Below are 19,250 nucleotides of genomic sequence, written 5' to 3'. Positions count from 1 at the left end.
AGCCCATCCCCCACCCGCCTCCCTCCATCAACCCTCACTTTGTTCTTTGTAAGTTAAGAGTCTGTTTCCTAGTTTGTCTTTTTTTTTTTCCTTTTGCTCATTTGTTTTGTGTCTTAAATTCCATATATGAGTGAAATCATATGGTATTTGTCTTTCTCTGAGTGATTTATTTTGCTTACATTCTACTCTCTAGCTCCATGCACATCATCCAATTGTTGCATAATAAAGAGCTGTGTGATCTGGATGGGAAGGTGCAGGTGCACCAGGAGGCAGGAATGTGTGACAGTGAGTGAGAGAGGAGAATAAGGTTGGGAGGGGGGGGTAAATTTAAATGGCTATCCTGAAGGGCTAGAAATTCATATTTAGCCATGAAACTCAGGGAGCCAAACATCTGAACCTCTTTCTGGATGCCTCCCTCAGAGGTAAAACTTGCCTCACATTTATCCAGATATTTTTCAAGTAACATTTTTTTCAGCAAGCGAGATTTTGAGGATTGTTTTGTGTGTATATCATCCTGTTTGAACTTTTTGTTTCTTCCCTCTATTTAAAAATTTTCTGAATAGGATGAGCATTAGGTTGGGAAGGGGTGAGCTGCGTCCTAAAAGTGCAAACTCCCATAACGCAAAATCTGTGCAGGGCAGTTCCCAGGAAGACTGTGACCGGGTCAGTCTAAGGAAGGTCATCACCTGCTGACCCTCAAGATGACCTCTGTTTGACTTGTATTTGGGAAGCTCCACCTCCTCCCCACTCTGCTTTAACATGTACTCCATTGTTGTCGTTAAATATTCATAACGTGTACAGGTGATGGAAGTTCTATGAAACTTTTTGGAAGATACAAAATCCCGAAAGGGGTGAGTAGCTAACCAGACAGCACCCACAAGGGAAGCCACACTTCCTATTTTGCTGGTGCTCTCCTTATTCCTCTCTCAAGGATCTTTCAGTGGTACATTGGCAATGTTGACTCAACGTGTCACCATAATCAAGGTGCAGGTGCAGATCACAGCAGAAATGGGAAGCCCAGCTCACCACCTCTTGTCCCTACTTCTCAGCAGCTCCCTCTTACCACTGACACCCGTGCCTGTCAGTGGGCACTTAGAGGTTCCAGCTAGCACTTCACCTGTCCGTGACAACATGTGGATCAGCAATCAGAGCTCTCAAGATGACTTCATCTTACTGGGATTCTCCGACCGCCCCTGGCTGGAGACACCACTCTTTATAATCTTTCTGGTGGCCTACATCTTTGCCCTATTTGGGAATGTGTCCATTATCCTTGTTTCCCGCCTAGACCCCCAGCTTGACAGTCCCATGTACTTTTTTGTCTCTAATCTGTCTCTACTGGACCTCTGCTACACTACCAGCACCGTGCCACAGATGTTAGTCAACCTTAGGGGACCAGAAAAGACCATTAGCTATGGTGGCTGTGTGGCCCAACTCTACATTTTCTTGGCCTTGGGTTCTACTGAATGCATACTTCTAGCCATCATGGCCTTGGATCGCTATACTGCTGTTTGCAAGCCCCTGCACTACCCAATCATCATGAGTCACAGACGTTGCATCCACATGGCCACTGGGACCTGGATCAGTGGCTTTGCCAACTCCCTTGTCCAGTCCACCCTCACCGTGGTGGTCCCACGGTGTGGACACAGGGTGGTGGACCATTTCTTCTGTGAAGTTCCTGCTCTTTTGAAACTAGCATGTGCTGATACTCATGTGAATGAGGCTGAGCTCAACGTGCTGGGGGCGCTGCTGCTTCTGGTGCCCCTCACCCTCATCCTGGGCACCTATGTGCTCATTGCTCAGGCAGTAATGAGGATCCGCTCTGCTGAAAGTCGCTGGAAGGCCTTCAATACCTGTGCTTCACACCTGCTGGTCGTGTCCCTCTTCTACTTCACAGCCATCAGTATGTATGTCCAGCCTCCCTCTAGCTACTCTCATGACAGGGGGAAGATCATGGCTCTCTTCTATGGGATTGTCACTCCCACACTCAATCCATTTATCTACACACTGAGGAACAAGGACGTGAAAGCTGCCCTGGGAAGGGCACTGACCAAGGAGTTCTGGGTCAAGACAGGATGATCTCTGGAAAGGAGACCCACAAAGCAAGGAGGGATGTGTCAGCCTTTCAGGGAAGATTCTGGGCATGAAGTTATGAGACAATGCTCCATCATGTGTCATGAAGTTCACAGATGAAGCAGGACCAGAAAGGAGTAATAAGTCTGGATGACCTCAGAGCTGTTTTCCACTTAGGAGAACACCTGTCTTACAATACGAATCCCATAGGGTCATGTCACCTTCCTCCCCAACCTTGGCTACTAGTTAACCCTAACTGCTGGCTAACTTAGTTTCAGAGGGGAAATTGGTGCAATAACTAGGCAAAAATATATTTAGAAAATATAGAAAATATATTTGGCCTGCATTATTTCTAAATGAATCCCCCCAAAATTAGAAATAATCACGTATTTAAAAAAACAACAACCATGCCACTGCCATCTTGAGTCAACTTTAATCAACACATATTGACACCATACAGTCATCCTCTGGCATTGACCAACTGTGTCACCCATGAGGGCCTTGGACCCAAAAGCAAGTGAACACAAGAGGCATTGAGGTCAAAAGCATCTAAAATAGAAATATGCAAAGGGAAAAATCCATGAAAAAATTTAGAGTCAGTGAATTTAAGTACACATTATTTTGGTCTGTAACCCAAGTCAGTCTTTGTTATGATAAACAACAATGAGGTCATGGTCAATGAAACAGAAGTTACTCAGGGCCAGGAGACAAAACAAAGCACAGTGAACAGTGGGAAATATTCTAAGTCAAGAAAATGTACTAGTGACTAGAGAGTTTGACAAAGTAGCTTCTTTCACCATGTGAACGTGTCCTGCTTCAGTGTGGGAGTTAGGGGAATATGATGTTGAATGCAAAGCCTTAGTTCATCTATCAGACTTATTTTTTAAAAAATGTTTTATAACTCCTGGCTATAAATTGTTTCACACATACATTTTAGTCAAAATAGAGTGAATTCAGCAAAAACTCAATGCTATTGCCTGAAGTGAAAATCAAATCTCACATTTCATGAATGGGTATATATACCCCCTCAACGGAGTCATGTGTGCCTTTAGGGGACAAAATTCATCATCTTTGACTACAGTTCCTTTGCCACTAAAAAGGAGTGCTAACATTTGCCTTAATTCAAAGGTGTGTGAAATTATGTTCTTCACAGGACATTGACTTTAATTTTAATATTGTAATTCTGTTTCCTATAAACTAAATCTAGATAATTTTTTTAAAGTTTATTATTTTTGAGAGAGAAAGACAGACAGAGCATGAGCAGGGGAGGGACAGAGAGACAGGGAGACACAGAATCCGAAGCAGGCTCCAGGCTCTGAGCTGTCAGCACAGAGCCTGACACAGGGTTTGAACTCATGGACCGCAAGATCATGACCTGAGCCAAAGTTAGACGCTTAACTGAGCCACCCAGGTGCCCCAAGCAAATCTAGATAATAAAAATTTAATTCTAAATTCATAGAGCTCTAATGCATTTTCAGTTTGAAGATTTATAAAATCATGGACTAAGCACTTATTCTGACTTATCAATACAATTTCTATGTCATTGTCTCCCTTTTAATACCCATTATTGAGCTTTCTGTATAAAATTATCCTTTCCAAAGTCTACCCATCCATAAATACATTTAATAATTTTTACTTATTTCATTTCAGTTCTTTGTAGTTATTTTACACTAATGGATCAGAGTCCTTAATAATATACACTCCAAGGTCTTAATCAACATGAATAATTTTCTGAGAATCCTTCAGTGTATTTTACAAGGTTCTTTAATTTGGGGAAATAAATACACTGACTGACTGAATTCTAGAATCTGGATTAAACTGGTATATGGCTGGGAACATTAAGGATGTATCAGGTTCAATATCCTGTCAGAGATTCTGAAAATTTGGAATTGCAAATGTTAATGATAACACAAAACACGCATAAAATCTCTCCCCAGAGATAAAATACTCTAGTAAATGGAGATTACCACATGCCATGGAGTACTTCCTAGGACCCTCCTCCCTCTCCCCCTCCCACATATCAGCATCAATCCTGCCATGGGGTATTTCCTTGGACCCTCCTCCTTCCCCTCCCCACATATCACCATCAATCCTGCCATGGGTATTTCCTAGGACCCTCCCCCTCCCCACATATCAGCATCAATCCTGGACATTTCTAGCTCAGCATATTAAACTTCATTAAAAAAAAAAAATTCACAACCCTAAGGGCTGTGTCCTGCAGGGGCTTCTGTTTGAACACTTTACTGTGTTCACTGCCTGTCAGGAGACCTCCTTCCCAAACCCCCCTGTAATATTCATATTTTAATGCCTTACATATCTGCAGATTTCTTTACAATGCTTTTGCATGATAAACATTTAGTAAATACACTAACGTAATCAGGTCAAGATATGGCTCTTTTTTCCCTCCCCGATGCCCACTGCACTAACCCCCTTCCTGAAGGGACAGTGTGAGGCTCTGCTCCTGTTAATGATGTACCATGAACACATCACTGTCCGTGGCCCAGCTGTAAGTCAGATGAAGGTGGAACAGGGAGGAAAAAGCTTTTGCAAAATAAAGGCTCCTGGTTACACAAGGGAAAGACAGTCTGTTACCTCAATGTTTCTCCTTGGTTTCTTTAAACCACTAAAAAACTTTTTGGTTGCAGTGTTTCTCGAATTCATGATTCATTTTAACATGGAACCTCAAATCAATACTATCTAAAATATAAAATGTATCCTAGTATGTATTAAGAAAAAATGTTTATGGGATTAATTTATTAATTCTAGTAAAGCGGTATATCTCTCAGAGGGTATTTGAAGTCACTAGGCAAAAATGCTACATCTTCTTGGGTTTGTTAGTTTTGTTTAAAGGTCTAGATAGACTTAAAAATAACTGAACATTAAAACAACTATTTTGTATTGAAATGATCAGGGATATATTATTGTGTGAAAGTTGCATACATTTTTAAACAAAAACATGGGTTTTCAAAAATATTTAGTGCTGATGTGAGAGGCTGTCCCCAAACCCTAGGGATATATTTTGATTTATCTTCAGTATTATAGATACAGTAGAGCAAAACCCTGAGATTTAAGCAAAAAAAGAACTCAATAGCTACTTGCCATTTGCAACTAAGTGGATGGAAATAGAGAGTATTATGCTAAGGGAAATTAGTCAGAGAAAGACAAAAATCATATGACTTCACTCATATGAGGACTTTAAGATACAAAACAGATGAACATAAGAGAAGGGAAGCAAAAATAATATAAAAACAGGGAGGGGGGCAAAACATAAAGGACTCTTAAATATAGAGAACAAACAGAGGGTTACTGGAGGGATGGGGGGAAATGGGCTAAATGGATAAGGGGCTTAGGAAATCTCCTGAAATCACTGTTGCACCATATGCTAACTTGGATGTATTTAAAAAATATAAATTTAAAAAAAGAACTGAATATTTAATTTTACAAATGTAATTAATACTTCTTCATGAATTCTGCCTGGTATTTTACAAGTTTATATATTTAAATACATCACTAAGTGAATTATCATATGTGTATTGCCAAGCAGGCAAATCAATTTGGTGCAGGGTTAAAATCAAGATTAAAAAAGAAATCTTTTTAACATTGATGAAAGTATTACTGAAACATTAGTGAATTGGTTAAATATTATATTGTAAAATTTTGCAAATATCAGTAAGTCATTAAATAGAAAAATGCTTTGTGATATAGAAAGAACAGCAGGCGAGCACATTCAATAGGTAAAAATATTTACGACAAAACAAAGTCATATTATTGTTTTTACGGAAGGAGAACTAGACAGTTAACCAACAGAGTCAGGAACAAATCAAGGTTTCCCTCTGATCACAATTTTTATTACTGTTTTGGATTAACCACCTGCTATAGACTGAATGTGTCCTTCCAAAATTCATACGTGGAACTTACTCTCCATGCGTTAGTAGTTTGTGGAGGGCTGGGCCCCGGTGCCAGGCTGAGACTGGGTCGAGCAACGTTCCCTGTTGACTCAGCCAACCCGGTGGCTCCCCCTCCAATTCCCCCACTCTCAAGGGCATACGAAAGCCTTGTCAAGGCTGAGAAAGTTAATTTCTGAAGCCTGTGGTCTGCAGGTGTTGGCAGTAATGCTACCTCCCTTTTTCTACCCTGAGTCAGATAGAAACAAACATGGGAATTGTGTTTTGCTAGCAATCTATCAACAAGGTCTTGTGACCCGTTCAGAAAGTTCACAAGGTACACACAACTAAATGTTTTGGCTGTCAGTGATCATGTGAAACCTGTTTATTCTTAGAATGACCTGATCCATAAGAGTCTTATATTATAAAAGATTGTGAAAAGCAACAATAAAGCCGTCACTTGGGCCATCAGCCCAGGGGACCTTCCTGTTCCCAAACTTTCTCTTCTCTCTTTTTTTCTTGCATTCCCCTACCCTCAGGACCCTGACCTCGGTGTTTGTCGCGCCGGTCGCGACAGTATTTGTATGTGAGCTTTCGGGAGCTGATTGGGTGGAGAGGGGGAGACTGTGGATGGGTTCAGAGCCCCCTGGTCCCTCCTCCCATGAGCAAAGAGCACAGTGAACACAGCTGTCTGTGAACCAGGAGGCCCACACCACACAAGGGTCTCCTGGCTGCTTGACGTTGGAACTGCCAGACTCCAGAACTGTGATAAATAGATTTCTGTTCTGGATAAGCCACATCCTATCGTATTTTGTTATAGCAGCCAAACAGAATAAGAATAAAAGAACACCCATTGCCTTAAAAGAATTAGATTATTAAAAATGCGTAAACATTATAAAACAAGGAAGGCAGTGGCATTTTAATTAACTGTTCCAATAGTGAGGTTTCACTTATGTTGAAAATGTTCATTCCTTTACTCAGTGAATAGTTATTGATGTCACATGTATGTAAGCCACTGAACTAGAAGAGGCAATCTGAAGTGAATAAGACATTGGCCCGTTGTCAAAGAGTACAAATCTAGAAGAAAACAGAGATGTGAATAAATAAGGACACAAAGCTGAGAGTCTAGAAAGACTCTAAAAGGTAAAGGCTGTAAAGGGTGAGAGACGACGTTGTGAAACAGAGACAATCATCTCTGGATCCTGCAGAGAGCCAGTGTCCAGCTGAGTGTCCAGCAGCACGGCGGTCGGCACGAGCCCGCAGGAAACTGTGCAGGCTGAGGGAGTGGAGGACACGGTCCCCGAGCTTACACAAGGGCTGGGGACTCTGTGACTTCCCCGCAGCCAGACTTAAACGTAAGGATCATGGACACTGGGGTCGGCGCCCCAAAGCCCCAGCCGGGGCAGTAATCACCGTCAGCCATTCGCAACGGCCCTGGTCTCACCTAACAAATCCTCAAAAGAGCCAGCAGTATCAGATCGTTTCCGAGTAACTTCCAGAAAAAAGATGAAGACCTTTTATAGGGATATAAATATATCTACCTTCTAATTACATCGGGACCACGTGACTCAGGGAAATCAAATGTGAGTGTAGTAAGTGTCTTCAAAATTCCTGTCTTCTGGGGGCGGGGCGCGCTTCCGGGCTGCGGGTAACTGACGCCAGTCCCTCAGGGCGGCTGCGGCGCGCAGAACCTGGGCGCCGAGAGAGGCCTGGCCCCGCGTGGGGTCGAGCCGGCGCGGCTGCCGCCGGGGAGCCTGAAGCGCGGGGCCACACACGCAGGGCCCAACTCGTTAGGCCGTGAGCGGCCGCGGCCTTGGCGGCGAGGCCTCCTAGGTGCCGGCTGGGGCGCTAAGGAGCGGAGCGCAGGCTGGGCCCCGGCCGCGGGCGGGATAAGAGGCGGCGGGGCTGGGGCGCCTCCGGTGGCTCAGTGGGTTAAGCGTCCGACTTCGGCTCAGGTCATGATATCGCGGTTTGTGAGTTTGAGCCCTGCGTGGGGCTGTGTGCTGACAGCTCAGAGCCTGGAGCCTGCTTCGGATTGTGTGTCTCCGTCTCTCTCTGCCCCTGCCCCACCTGTGCTCTGTCTCTCTCTATCAAAAATAAAATAAAATGTAAAAAATATATATATATTTAAAAATATATTAAAAAAAAAAAAAAGGTCGACGGTCCTGCTCGCGCGTGGAGAAGGAGGCAGCCGCGGTGGCGGCTGTTTTCCTAGAGAAAGAGAGCTTCGTTCTGTCCTTCTCTTCTGCCTCTGATGCAGAATTTGATGCTGTGGTTGGATATTTAGAGGACATTATCATGGATGATGAGTTCCAGTTATTACAGAGGAATTTCATGAACAAGTACTACCAGGAGTTTGAAGACACAGAAGAGAATAAACTCACCTACACACCTATTTTTAAGGAATATATTTCTTTGGTAGAAAAGTATATTGAAGAACAGCTGCTGGAGCGGATTCCTGGATTTAACATGGCACCTTTCACCACAACTTTGCAGCACCATAACAATGAAGTGGCTGGTGACATATTTGACATGCTGCTCACGTTCACACATTTTCTGGCTTTTAAGGAAATGTTTCTGGACTACAGAGCAGAAAAAGAAGGCCGGGGACTGGATTTAAGCAGTGGTTTGGTGGTGACTTCATTGTGCAAATCATCCCCCGTGCCAGCTTCCCAGAATGATCTGCGGCACTAGGTCCTACCACCAGGCAACGATATCTTTCTGGACGTCGCCAGCCCCACAGACTGGAAGAGGCTTTGGCTATGTGACAGAATACATCTTGGAAAGACTGGCTCTGTTCCACAACTCTTCACTGACGTTAAGTATTGGTGGGTCAGAAGACAGTCTTCTGACCCTCCTAGGCCCCTGAAGCACCTTGTGTTCAGTAATCCTAGCACTCCTCCCCAAGTAGGCCCCTCTCTCTGGCCTGAGTCAGGCTCCTCTGGAGCAAGCCTGAGGCCCGCATTCCCCCAGGGACCCCTTCCCCAGGATAAATGTTGGTAGGTCAGCAGCATTTGGAAGAACCCACCAGCTCCAGCCCTCTTTGGCTCCACATGTCCATCAGGCTTTTTATGTGCTCACAGCTTCCTGTATGCATCAGTTTCGGTCCTGCAGCCTCAGAGGGGTTTTTACCTGTGTGGGAACATTTCTCTAGGGTGTTCCTTGAGCTGGCTGTCCTCTGCAGCAGCTCCCATCTCAGCTAGTCCTGGCCGTAGGAATAACTGAGAGATGCCCCTGACCTGAAGCTACATGTGAAAATCACTTCCTTGTCTTGCACTCGGCAGTCCCTGCATCACTCTGTCTTCTGCTGGTCCTGATGTAGTCTGTTTCCAGAATTCTTTTAAGCATTTTTAGAAAACTATTTTTATAGATGAATACTCAGGCTAACCTAGTGGCTATAATCTCGGAGCTTCCATGATTACCTACTTAAAGATCAAAGTATTATATACTGTGTGCTTTTTAGCTATTATCACTATCAAAGCAAAGATGCTTTCTACGTTGGTGTACCTAGTTTACTGGCCCCAATGAGTGTGTGTTTATGCTGGAAGTAGGCTAAAAGGTCTCCCTTTCTTACAGCATGTTAAGTGTTCGTACAGGTTTGCTAAAACGCTTTCTGTTTGTTAGGTTTTCTGTTGGAGTAGGGACTCTGCAGTTCCTTCCTCCTGTTAAAATCTCCCTACCAAGGCAGTGTTCCGCTGGGCTGGCTCAGCATGAGGAGGAGCGAGCAAACAGCTTTAATAGTCATACGTATGCTTTGATTTAGCACAATGTTTCATAGATATTACCAGAAAACATGATGTCACATCTCTAGAAAGAAAAGACATAGTATTTCAATTCTCAATGTGTACCTTCCATATTTTTTTAAGTAAAAATAAGACTATACTTATAAAAAAAAATCCTGTCTTCTGGAAAACAGTGTGGAGGTTACTCAAAAAATTAAAAATAGAACTATCCTATGACCCAGCAATACCACTGCTAGGAATTTACCCAAGGGATACAGGAGTGCTGATGCATAGGGGCACTTGTACCCCAATGTTTATAGCAGCACTTTCAACAATAATCAAATTATGGAAAGAGCCTGAATGTCCATCAACTGACGAATGGATAAAGAAGATGTGGTTTATATATACAATGGAATACTACTTGGCAATAAGAAAGAATGAAATCTGGCCATTTGCAGCAACATGGATAGAACTAGAAGGTATTATGCTAAGTGAAATAAGTCATACAGAGAAAGAAAGTACCATATGTTTTCACTCTTATGTGGATCTTCAGAAACTTAACAGAAGACCATGGGGGAGGGGAGGGGGGGAAGTTACAGAGAAAGAGGGAGGCAAACCATAAGAGACTCTTGGATACTGAGAACAAACTGAGGGTTGATGGGGGGTGGGGGAGAGGGGAGGGTGGGTGATGGGCATTGAGGAGGGCACCTGTTGGGATGAGCACTGTGTGTTGAGAAACCAATTTCTCAAAAATTATATTAAAAAAATAAAATAAAACTCCTGTCTTTCCCTTACTTCTGGCACTTCTCCTGGGCCTCAGCAACCTTGCAGGTCACATTCTGAGAGGTCTGGATCACCTGGTTATTGGAAAGAATGAGACACTGATTTCCAAAGTCATATTTTATATGAATAAAAAATGTAGTATTTGGGTCTAAATTACTGAGTTGGGATTGTTACTGCAGCTAGCCCTAACCTCCCTTGAACAATACAGGTACAGCACACATAAAATCCCAAAAGTAAGGTAAGCATTATTGTGAAAAAGTGTTTAAACTTGATACCTGGAATAAATACCACAATTAGGTAAAATACCAGTATTCCCATTATACCCCACGTACACCTATAAGAAGTGCAAACCAATTTTGCTTGTGTGACACTTTACACTGATAACCATGTTTATAAATGTAAGCCAACACATGATTTTCTGAGTTCGGTTTAGCAAGTAAAAAACCCTTAAAGTTTTTGTGTAAATCCACGGCATGGTTGGTGGGAGGGTACGTGAAGGAGAAAACGCTCAAACCAGCAAGCAAGCCAAAGTAGCATTCCTTATGTTAACTGAATCACACAATAAGTCCAGATACCCTCCATCCCCACCCAGTTAGGATCTATTTCTCTTGTGCTGAGAACTTGTAAGATCTACTCTTCAGATAGGTGGGAAGAGGGCAGTGGAGCAGGAAGGCCCTGGGCTGGCCTCACCCACGAACACAACTACAGTAACTCAATCATTCTGAACACCCCAAAACGAACCTGAAGACTGTCAGGACAAGCTCCACAACATAAGGTAGAGAAGAGGCCACAGCCAAGAAGGTAGGAATGCCCAGATGCAGTTTGGGAGAGAAATGGACCTTGGCCGCTGGGATGGGGAGGGAGCTGAGGTCGAGGTCAAGGAGAAGGGCAAGGGAGGGGGTGCGGAATGATGAATCTCCCTAGCAACCATCCAGCAGGGCTAGAGGGGCTGGATCTCCTGACTTCTGGCAACAGCAGGAATTCAAGCCTGGAATGTTAAAGGAGGAGGCTGGGATCAGCCTGAGGGCACTGCCCTGCGCTTGGAGACACAGAAGGACAAACAGCCCAAGGACAGCGAGGAGGAAGCAATCTGAGAAGCTCCTGGGGTGCAGAGAGGGGAGGTTATTTGCTCATCTCTGTGCACATCCCAGAGAGGCAGCATTCTCAGAAAGACCCCACTAGGAACAGGACTTGGCCGGAGCCATTTCCCTCCTGTGGCCACCAGCAGCCAACACTTACCACCTAACTGGCTTCTGACCAGTGTGAGGTGATATTTCACTGTAATTTTGACTGATGAATGGATAAAGATGTGGAATATATATATATATATATATATATATATATATATTCATACATATACATACATATGTATACATATACATATATATATATACATATACATATATATATACATATATATATATATATACACACAATATATTACTCATTCATCAAAAGGGATGAAATGGTGCCATTTACAATTGACATGGATGGAGGTAGAGAGTATTCTGCTAAGCGAAACAAGTCAGGGAAAGATGAATACCGCATGATTTCACTCATACGTGGAGTTTAAGAAACAAAACAGATGATCATAGAAAAACAGAAAGAGACAAACCAGGAAACAGATTCTTAACTGTAGAGAACAAACCAGAGAACAAACCAACCAATGGTTAACAGAGGGGAGACCGTGGGGGATGGGTGAATGGGGATCAAGGAGGGTGAAAGGGCGGGCCTACGCAGGCTGACTCCATCTTGTTCCGTGTTCTTCACCTTGACCACGCCTCCTCCCCTTGAGTAACCTCCCGCTCACCTGCCTAACAGGACTCGGACCCTTCTCCAGCCAATCGGCTGAGGCCACAGCCATTACCTCACCAACTGCCCCTAGGCCCCAATAAAACCTTTGTCCTTTTGAAACTCGCTCTCTCTCCGGTATGTCACCGCTATGTCGGTGCAGGTAGGGGATTGAGCTCGGGCTAGCTCGAATAAAGGCTCTTTTGCTTTTACAGTGGACTCGGCTCCCTGGCGGTCTTTGGGGATCACGAATTCTGGGCATAACAGAGGGCACTTGTGATGAGCACTGGGTATTGTGTGTAAATACTGAATCAATAAATTGTACACCTGAAATTAATATTACACTGTACTTTAACTGGAGTTAATTTTTTTTAAATATTTATTTATTTTTGAGAGAGAGACAGAGACGGAGCATGAGCCAGGGAGGGGCAGAAAGAGGAAGACACAGCATCTGAAGCAGGCTCCAGGCTCTGAGCTGCCAGCACAGAGCCCGACTTGGGGCTTGAACCTACAAACTGCAAGATCCTGACCTGAGACAAAGTCGGACACTTAACCAACTGAGCCACCCAGGTGCTCCTTAACTAACTGGAGTTTAAATAAAAACTTTTTAAAAATGGTCAGAATGAAATCTTGCCATTTGCAACTACATGGATGGAACTGGAGGGTATTATACTAAGTGAAATTAGTCAGAGAAAGACAAAAATCATATGACTTCACTCGTATGAGGACTTTAAGAGACAAAACAGATGAACATGAGGAAAGGGAAACAAAAATAATATAAAAACAGGGAGGGGGACAAAACAAAAGAGACTGATAAATATGGAGAACAAACTTAGGGTTGGTGGAGGGTTTGTGGGAGGGGGGATGGTCTAAATGGGTAAGGGGTATTAAGGAATCTACTGAAATCATTGCTTCATTATATACTAATTTGGATGTAAATTTTAAAAAATAAAAAATAAAGTTAAATAAAAAAATGGTCAGAAGACATGAATAGACATTTTTCCAAAGAAATCCAGATGGCTAACAGACACATGAAAAGATGCTCAACACCACTCCTCATCAGGGAAATACAAATCAAAACCATGATGAGATACCACCTCACACCAGTCAGAATGGCTAACATTGACAATTCAGGCAACAACAGGTGTTGGTAAGGATGTGGAGAAAGGGGAACCTTCTTGCACTGTTGGTGGGAATGCAAACTGGTGCAGTCACTCTAGAAAATAAGAGTATGGAGGTACCTCAAAAATTTCAAATTTCAAATTTAAATTTTTAAATTTAAGTGATTTGATATATGCACATATTGTGAAACGATCAGACAATAACTCTAGATACCGTCCACCCCCACACACAGTTAGGATCTATTTTTCCAACTACCCTATGACCCAGCAATTGCACTACTAGGTATTTACCCAAAGAATACAAAAACACTAATTCAAAGTGGTACATGCACACTGATGTTTATAGCAGCATTATCAACAATAGCCAAATTATGAAAACAGTCCAGTGTTGATCAACTGATGAATGGATAAAGAATATGTGGTATGTATACACCCCCCACCCCACACACACACAATGGACTATTACTCAGCCATGAAAAAGAATGAAGTCTTGCCATTTGCAGCAATGTGGATGAAACTAGAGTGTATTATGCTAAGTGAAATAAATCAGTCAGAGAAAGATAAATACCCTATGATTCCACTCATATGTGGAATTTAAGAAACAAAACAAATGAGCAAAGGGGAAAAACAGAGAGACAAACCAAGAAAAGACTTACCTATACAGAACACACTGATAGTCACCAGAGGGAGGTGGGAGGGGGAAGAGAGAAATGTCATGGGGATGAAGGAGGGTATAGAGCACTGGGTGTTGCTTGCAAGTGTTGAATCACCATGTTGTACACCTGAAACTAATATTACACTGTATGTTAACTGGAATTAAAATTAAAACTTACAAAAATCTACTCTAGTAGCAACTTTCAAATATATATTATTGTTAAGTATAGTCACCATGCTGTACAAGGCATTCCCAGAACTTACTTGTCTTAAACCCGAAGTTTGTATCCTTTGATGACCTTCACCCATTTTGCCCAGGCCCCTCTCTCCACCTGTGTTAACCACCAATCTGTTCTCTGTAAATATGAGTTCCTTTTTGTTTAGATCACACAGTATTTGTCTATCTCTATATGACTTATTTACCTGACAACCATTTTTAGTATTGAAAATATAGGTCCCTTCTGAGCTGTTCAGTAATTTGAATAAATGACAGCTAATCACTTTTGCTGCAAACACACTCCTTTTTCTACAATCTTCTTAAAGTTTTCAATTCTGGAATGATTCAGTTTTGGTTTGATGAGGACAGTAGATATTTTAGATTTTTTTTTTTTTTAGTTTTTATTTTGGTGGTCATTGGATGCTTTTAACATGTATTTATGGGATTTACCCATTCTTTAAACAAGAAAACACACCCACCCACCTCTCCAATTTCTATATGCTTTTGTATATGAGATATATTTTATTATTTTGTCCTATTTGAACTATACCATGATTTTCTTGGAATTAGCCCACTAATTAATATGTTGACATGCTTGGATTCTCTAATATTGACTTTAACTTCTTTTGATAATCATCTACCACTCTTATCCAAAGCTTTAATGAAAATATTGATCAGATCACAATAAAAACCTGTATTAAAATAGCAGATAGTCTTCTGAAAACTTAATATCAGAGATCTCTTTTTGATCACTTTGATTACTTTTTGATCACTTTATTGTTCATGAAAACGTTATAAAAACAGGTAAGATCCTCCCAGAGACACTTCCTGAGGTACTGAAGCAGGACTATAATTAATGATCTGGACTCAAAACCAAGCCTGCTGGTTTATAACTTTTAAAATTCAATTTCTTAATATTAAAAATAGGGGAACTTAGAGCTATTTTTAAGTGGTGGTCAAATGGAATATAACTGACATTGAAATTTTGATATTTAGGAGTAGCTGGAAGATTTAAAAATTTTTAATTTCTTTTACCGTTAACAAAGTAGATCCAACTTTGGCTCAGGTCATGATCTCACAGTTTTTGAGTTCGAGCCCCATGTCGGGCTCTGTGCTGACAGCTCAGAGCCTGGAGCCTGCTTCGGATCCTGTGTCTCCTCCTTCTGCACCCCTCCTGCTTGCACTCTGTCTGTCTGTCTCTCTCTCAAAAATAAATAAACATATAAAACAAACAAAAAAAATGAAAGTAGATTTCATTAATGTTCATATTGCAATAAAAAATGCCTTTCCTACAATGATAAGAATTTGAAAACTGAATACATAGGTCTTTAGTTGAAAATTACTCATTTATGTGATTGTTATAATGGGACCCAGATGATCAGGTTCAGAGTTATTTTAGAAAAGATAGTGTTTAGATGAGGTTTAAACTCAGTGAGCTCTGAATATTGCTTTAATGCTAAGATACTTGATTCTATTATTATGTATAAGTGTATACAAACAAACAATTACTAAATATTTCCTTTTTCTTTTTTTTTTTCTTTTTTACTGTTTATTTATTTTTGAGAGAGAGAGAAAAAAAAGAGACAGCATGAGCTGGGGAGGGACAGAGAGACAGGGAGACACAGAATCCAAAGCAGACTCCAGGTTCTGAGTAGTCAGCACAGAGGTGGATGCGGGGCTTGAACCCATGAACTGTGAGATCATAACCTGAGCCGAAGTTGGATGCTTAACCGACTGAGCCACCCAGGCACCCCAGTATACCCTTTTTCTAAATGAGGCCCTTATGAGCAGGCATGATTTTATTGATGACCACTAAATTGAAATTGTTAATAGAAAGTTGAATTGAAATATAAATTGAATTAATGAAAAAATACCATTTTCTAGAGAAATCTAAGTCTGACCTTATACTGTAGAAAATAAGTTATATACATTATGCATTTTTCCCTCCCTGGAAGGCACAGGCTACAAGATACAGTTAACCTAAGATGGTAATTAATTACTTTCCACTGAGGCAATCCCTTGGGGGGCCACTCCATTAAGCCCCACGCTCTGAACTGTGTTTACCTGAAACACCACCCTCGCCCAGCAGACCTGCTCCCTGGTACCTGGGCCGCACTCGATTCTTTTCAGTGTCAATGGGCTTTGGGAGAAGTTAAAATGTCCCTGGGTCTATGCCTTCTGTTCAGCCTCTTATGAAAGCATCTCAGTCCTTTCCTGGCCTGAACATTTCAGAGACCAGGCTACCAACTTGGCTTTTAAAACAAAGATGCTCAGTTTTAGGATTGAGATTTGCTCCTACTGACCAAGACCAACTCTGGTGAGTGCAACTTCTCCATATTTTACGAAATGTATAGCCATCCTCCTGAGGAGAATGGTCACGATGTCTGTGTTTCCTCTCACATCTCATTCATGTTCTGAACCTCGTTCATGTTCAGACACCTATGAAACCTCCAAAATAGATCTAGCAAATCCACAAATGATCTTCAAAATGGCCAATTCAATGTGCTTTTGTTGTTATTTTAAATTTCCTTTCTTAAACATATGATCCTATCATATAGTTTCTTCCAAAACATTTCTCTTCCATTGGCTCTGTGAGGCCACTCACTGCTGGTTTTCCCCTTCCTCTGTGACTGTCTTCCTCAGCCCCTGGCTCCTCTCATGCATATCTCTTGAAATTTGACGGTATCTGAACATCATCCTCAGCCCTATTTTCTGTCTTTTTTTCCCCTAAAAATATTCTTGTAAGTGCCTTTCAAAGGAGCTAGGTTCACTGCTTTTCTACATTGATGGTGTTTTCAGTTCTAGATCCTCATATTCGACCTCAGGCTCAGCACACAATCACCTCAGACTGGGTCTTTCTCATCAGGGTCACCTCCTCTCCCAACAACCTCCCTGTCTGTATCTGTTTTGGAGAATAGCACAACATCTTTTCTCTGTACGTCCATCACATCAGGTTTTATCTGCCCATTTTCTCTTGTACTTGTCACTTCTTGTCACACTTACAGATCAGTTCAAACTTTCACCATCTCTGGCAATATTTCATTTTTCAATCTTACATCCTGCTAATCCAACATCCATGCTGTTGCCAGAATGCTTCCTAATAATTAGTTTCAGCGAGTTCTCAAAATAAATTACAGCAAAACAAAAAGGTACTACCTCAGTGATTTTCAACCTCTTTCCATTGGGTAGGGATTAATCAATGTAATAAACCACAGTATCTGATGGACTAATTCAAGCAACTTGATAAACTGTATAGAATTGAAATCAATCAAGTATATACCCAGTTAAATAAATATTTACTTAGTGCTTCTATGTTAGGTACCATTATCAAAGGTGGAGAAATGGACAGAGATGGTGAAGAAATTGCCTTCTTGACCAAGAAACTCACTGAAGGTGAATTGACCTTTCAACAAATCCACAGATTTTTAAAAAGAAGTAGAAATCGGTGGAGTAAACTCTGATACACAGAATGGTTTTATGATTCTACAGTATCACCTTTAACATAAAACGTGACACCAGCCAATCCCCCTAACAATTATGTTATATGTGGTATTAAGGTTTTGTTTGTTTGATTGATTATTTTTAGAAATGGGCACTCACTAGCTAATATATTTCATGTCCTGGAGAAAAAGAAAAGTAAATGTTTACTCTTATTGGAGAAGTCACAATAGAGATAATACTGGAAAGCATTCTGCCTACAATGTAGTAAGAACTAAATACTTCTTCAAATTTTTTTAAGTTATCTATTCACTCAGAGAGAGACAGCGAGAGATTGCGAGCAGGGGAGGAATAGAGAGAGAGGAAGAGAGAGAGAATTCCAAGCAGGTTCCTCACTGGCAGAGCGTAGCCCTATGTGGGGCTCAAACTCACAAACTGTGAGATCATGACCTGAGCCGAGATCAAGAACCAGGCGCTTAAACGACTGAGCCACCCAGTGCCCCAGAACTCAATATTTTTTAGAAAACCTCATTATTTGTTCAAAAGAACCTGATTGGACGTATCCAAATCCAAATCATCCTAAGGTTTTAAAAATTAAAAGAACAAGGCACCATCAGACAGTTGTGATATCTATCAAGTTCCAAACCTCAGAATTCAATGCTTAGTTTCAGTGGCATCTGCATGTGACAATTTTGAGGTTTATTTCACTGCTTGAGCTTGCTCTGGGAAGTTCATTCCAACCAAGTTCCATATTTTAAAAATGTCGAGAGCCTTCCAGAGGCAAGGAATATGACTGTTTTTAGAGTGAACAGCTCCCCCACGTTTGCCTCTGGTCTGTTCTTAGATCCACTTACAAGGTGGTACCAACAATTTAATTTTAGATGGTTAACAAAAGAAGTGTTACTACCTTACTGTAATACTAAGGTATCATAATAAGATGCAATAATACTAGTACAATCTTCAGTGACTATGTTGAGTGGAAAGATTTCATCGTCTCTGTCAGTTTCACACCTTTAACAATCCAAACTCTGCTCCAGAAAATTCTGATGACTTTTTTCAAGCTATGTGATGCCATTGGTCACCCTTAGAGCTTCTGTTTCTGAATAATAAGTAAAGGTTTTTCTTTTTTTTTAATATATGAAATTTATTGTCAAATTGGTTTCCATACAACACCCAGTGCTCATCCCAAAAGGTGCCCTCCTCAATACCCATCACCCACCCTCCCCTCCCTCCCACCCCCCATCAACCCTCAGTTTGTTCTCAGTTTTTAAGAGTCTCTTATGCTTTGGCTCGCTCCCAATCTAACCTCTTTTTTTTTTCTTCCCCTCCCCCATGAGTTTCTGCTAAGTTTCTCAGGATCCACATAAGAGTGAAAACATATGGTATCTGTAGTAAAGGTTTTTCTAAATGAAGTGTTACCTAATCACTACGGGGATACGTTTGTCTTGATTTCGGTAGGTCTATGTTGGGTGCACTGTTAACCTGACATGCAGATATACTAAATATGATACATTCTTTCTACTGTTGTTTGGCTTCCCAGACAGTCATACTTGCTACGTTCAGTGTGACC

At 41.5% G+C, this 19,250-nt stretch overlaps 2 protein-coding genes across 2 annotated transcripts; both read left to right on the top strand.

Moving 5' to 3' along the window:
- Positions 1 to 285: 285 nt before the first annotated feature.
- On the top strand, positions 286 to 2,758 carry LOC131513568 (olfactory receptor 2B6-like). The gene has a single exon (XM_058732669.1). It carries the CDS (start codon positions 955 to 957, stop codon positions 2,074 to 2,076), a length of 1,122 nt encoding a protein of 373 aa, XP_058588652.1. The 5' UTR covers positions 286 to 954; the 3' UTR covers positions 2,077 to 2,758.
- A 1,789-nt stretch (positions 2,759 to 4,547) lies between these two features.
- On the top strand, positions 4,548 to 9,139 carry LOC131514971 (ADP-ribosylation factor-like protein 2-binding protein). The gene is made up of 4 exons (XM_058735476.1): positions 4,548 to 4,576; positions 6,494 to 6,563; positions 7,625 to 7,850; positions 8,110 to 9,139. Exons 1-4 carry the CDS (start codon positions 4,548 to 4,550, stop codon positions 8,646 to 8,648), a joined length of 864 nt encoding a protein of 287 aa, XP_058591459.1. The 3' UTR covers positions 8,649 to 9,139.
- Positions 9,140 to 19,250: the final 10,111 nt, after the last annotated feature.

This window comes from Neofelis nebulosa, chromosome 6 (assembly GCF_028018385.1).
Source record: "Neofelis nebulosa isolate mNeoNeb1 chromosome 6, mNeoNeb1.pri, whole genome shotgun sequence".
NCBI lineage: Eukaryota > Metazoa > Chordata > Mammalia > Carnivora > Felidae > Neofelis > Neofelis nebulosa.
Note: the sequence above shows the minus strand (reverse complement) of the source record. Positions and strands in the feature narration are given on the sequence as shown.

Coding starts and splice junctions, on each gene's coding strand:
- LOC131513568 (XM_058732669.1), top strand. CDS start 955: ATGTTGACTCAACGTGTCACCATAATCAAGGTGCAGGTGCAGATCACA.
- LOC131514971 (XM_058735476.1), top strand. CDS start 4,548: ATGAACACATCACTGTCCGTGGCCCAGCT. Junction 4,577..6,493: donor TCACTGTCCGTGGCCCAGCT/GTAAGTCAGATG, acceptor CCCTACCCTCAG/GACCCTGACCTCGGTGTTTG. Junction 7,851..8,109: donor GGCCGCGGGCGGGATAAGAG/GCGGCGGGGCTG, acceptor AAAAAAAAAAAG/GTCGACGGTCCTGCTCGCGC.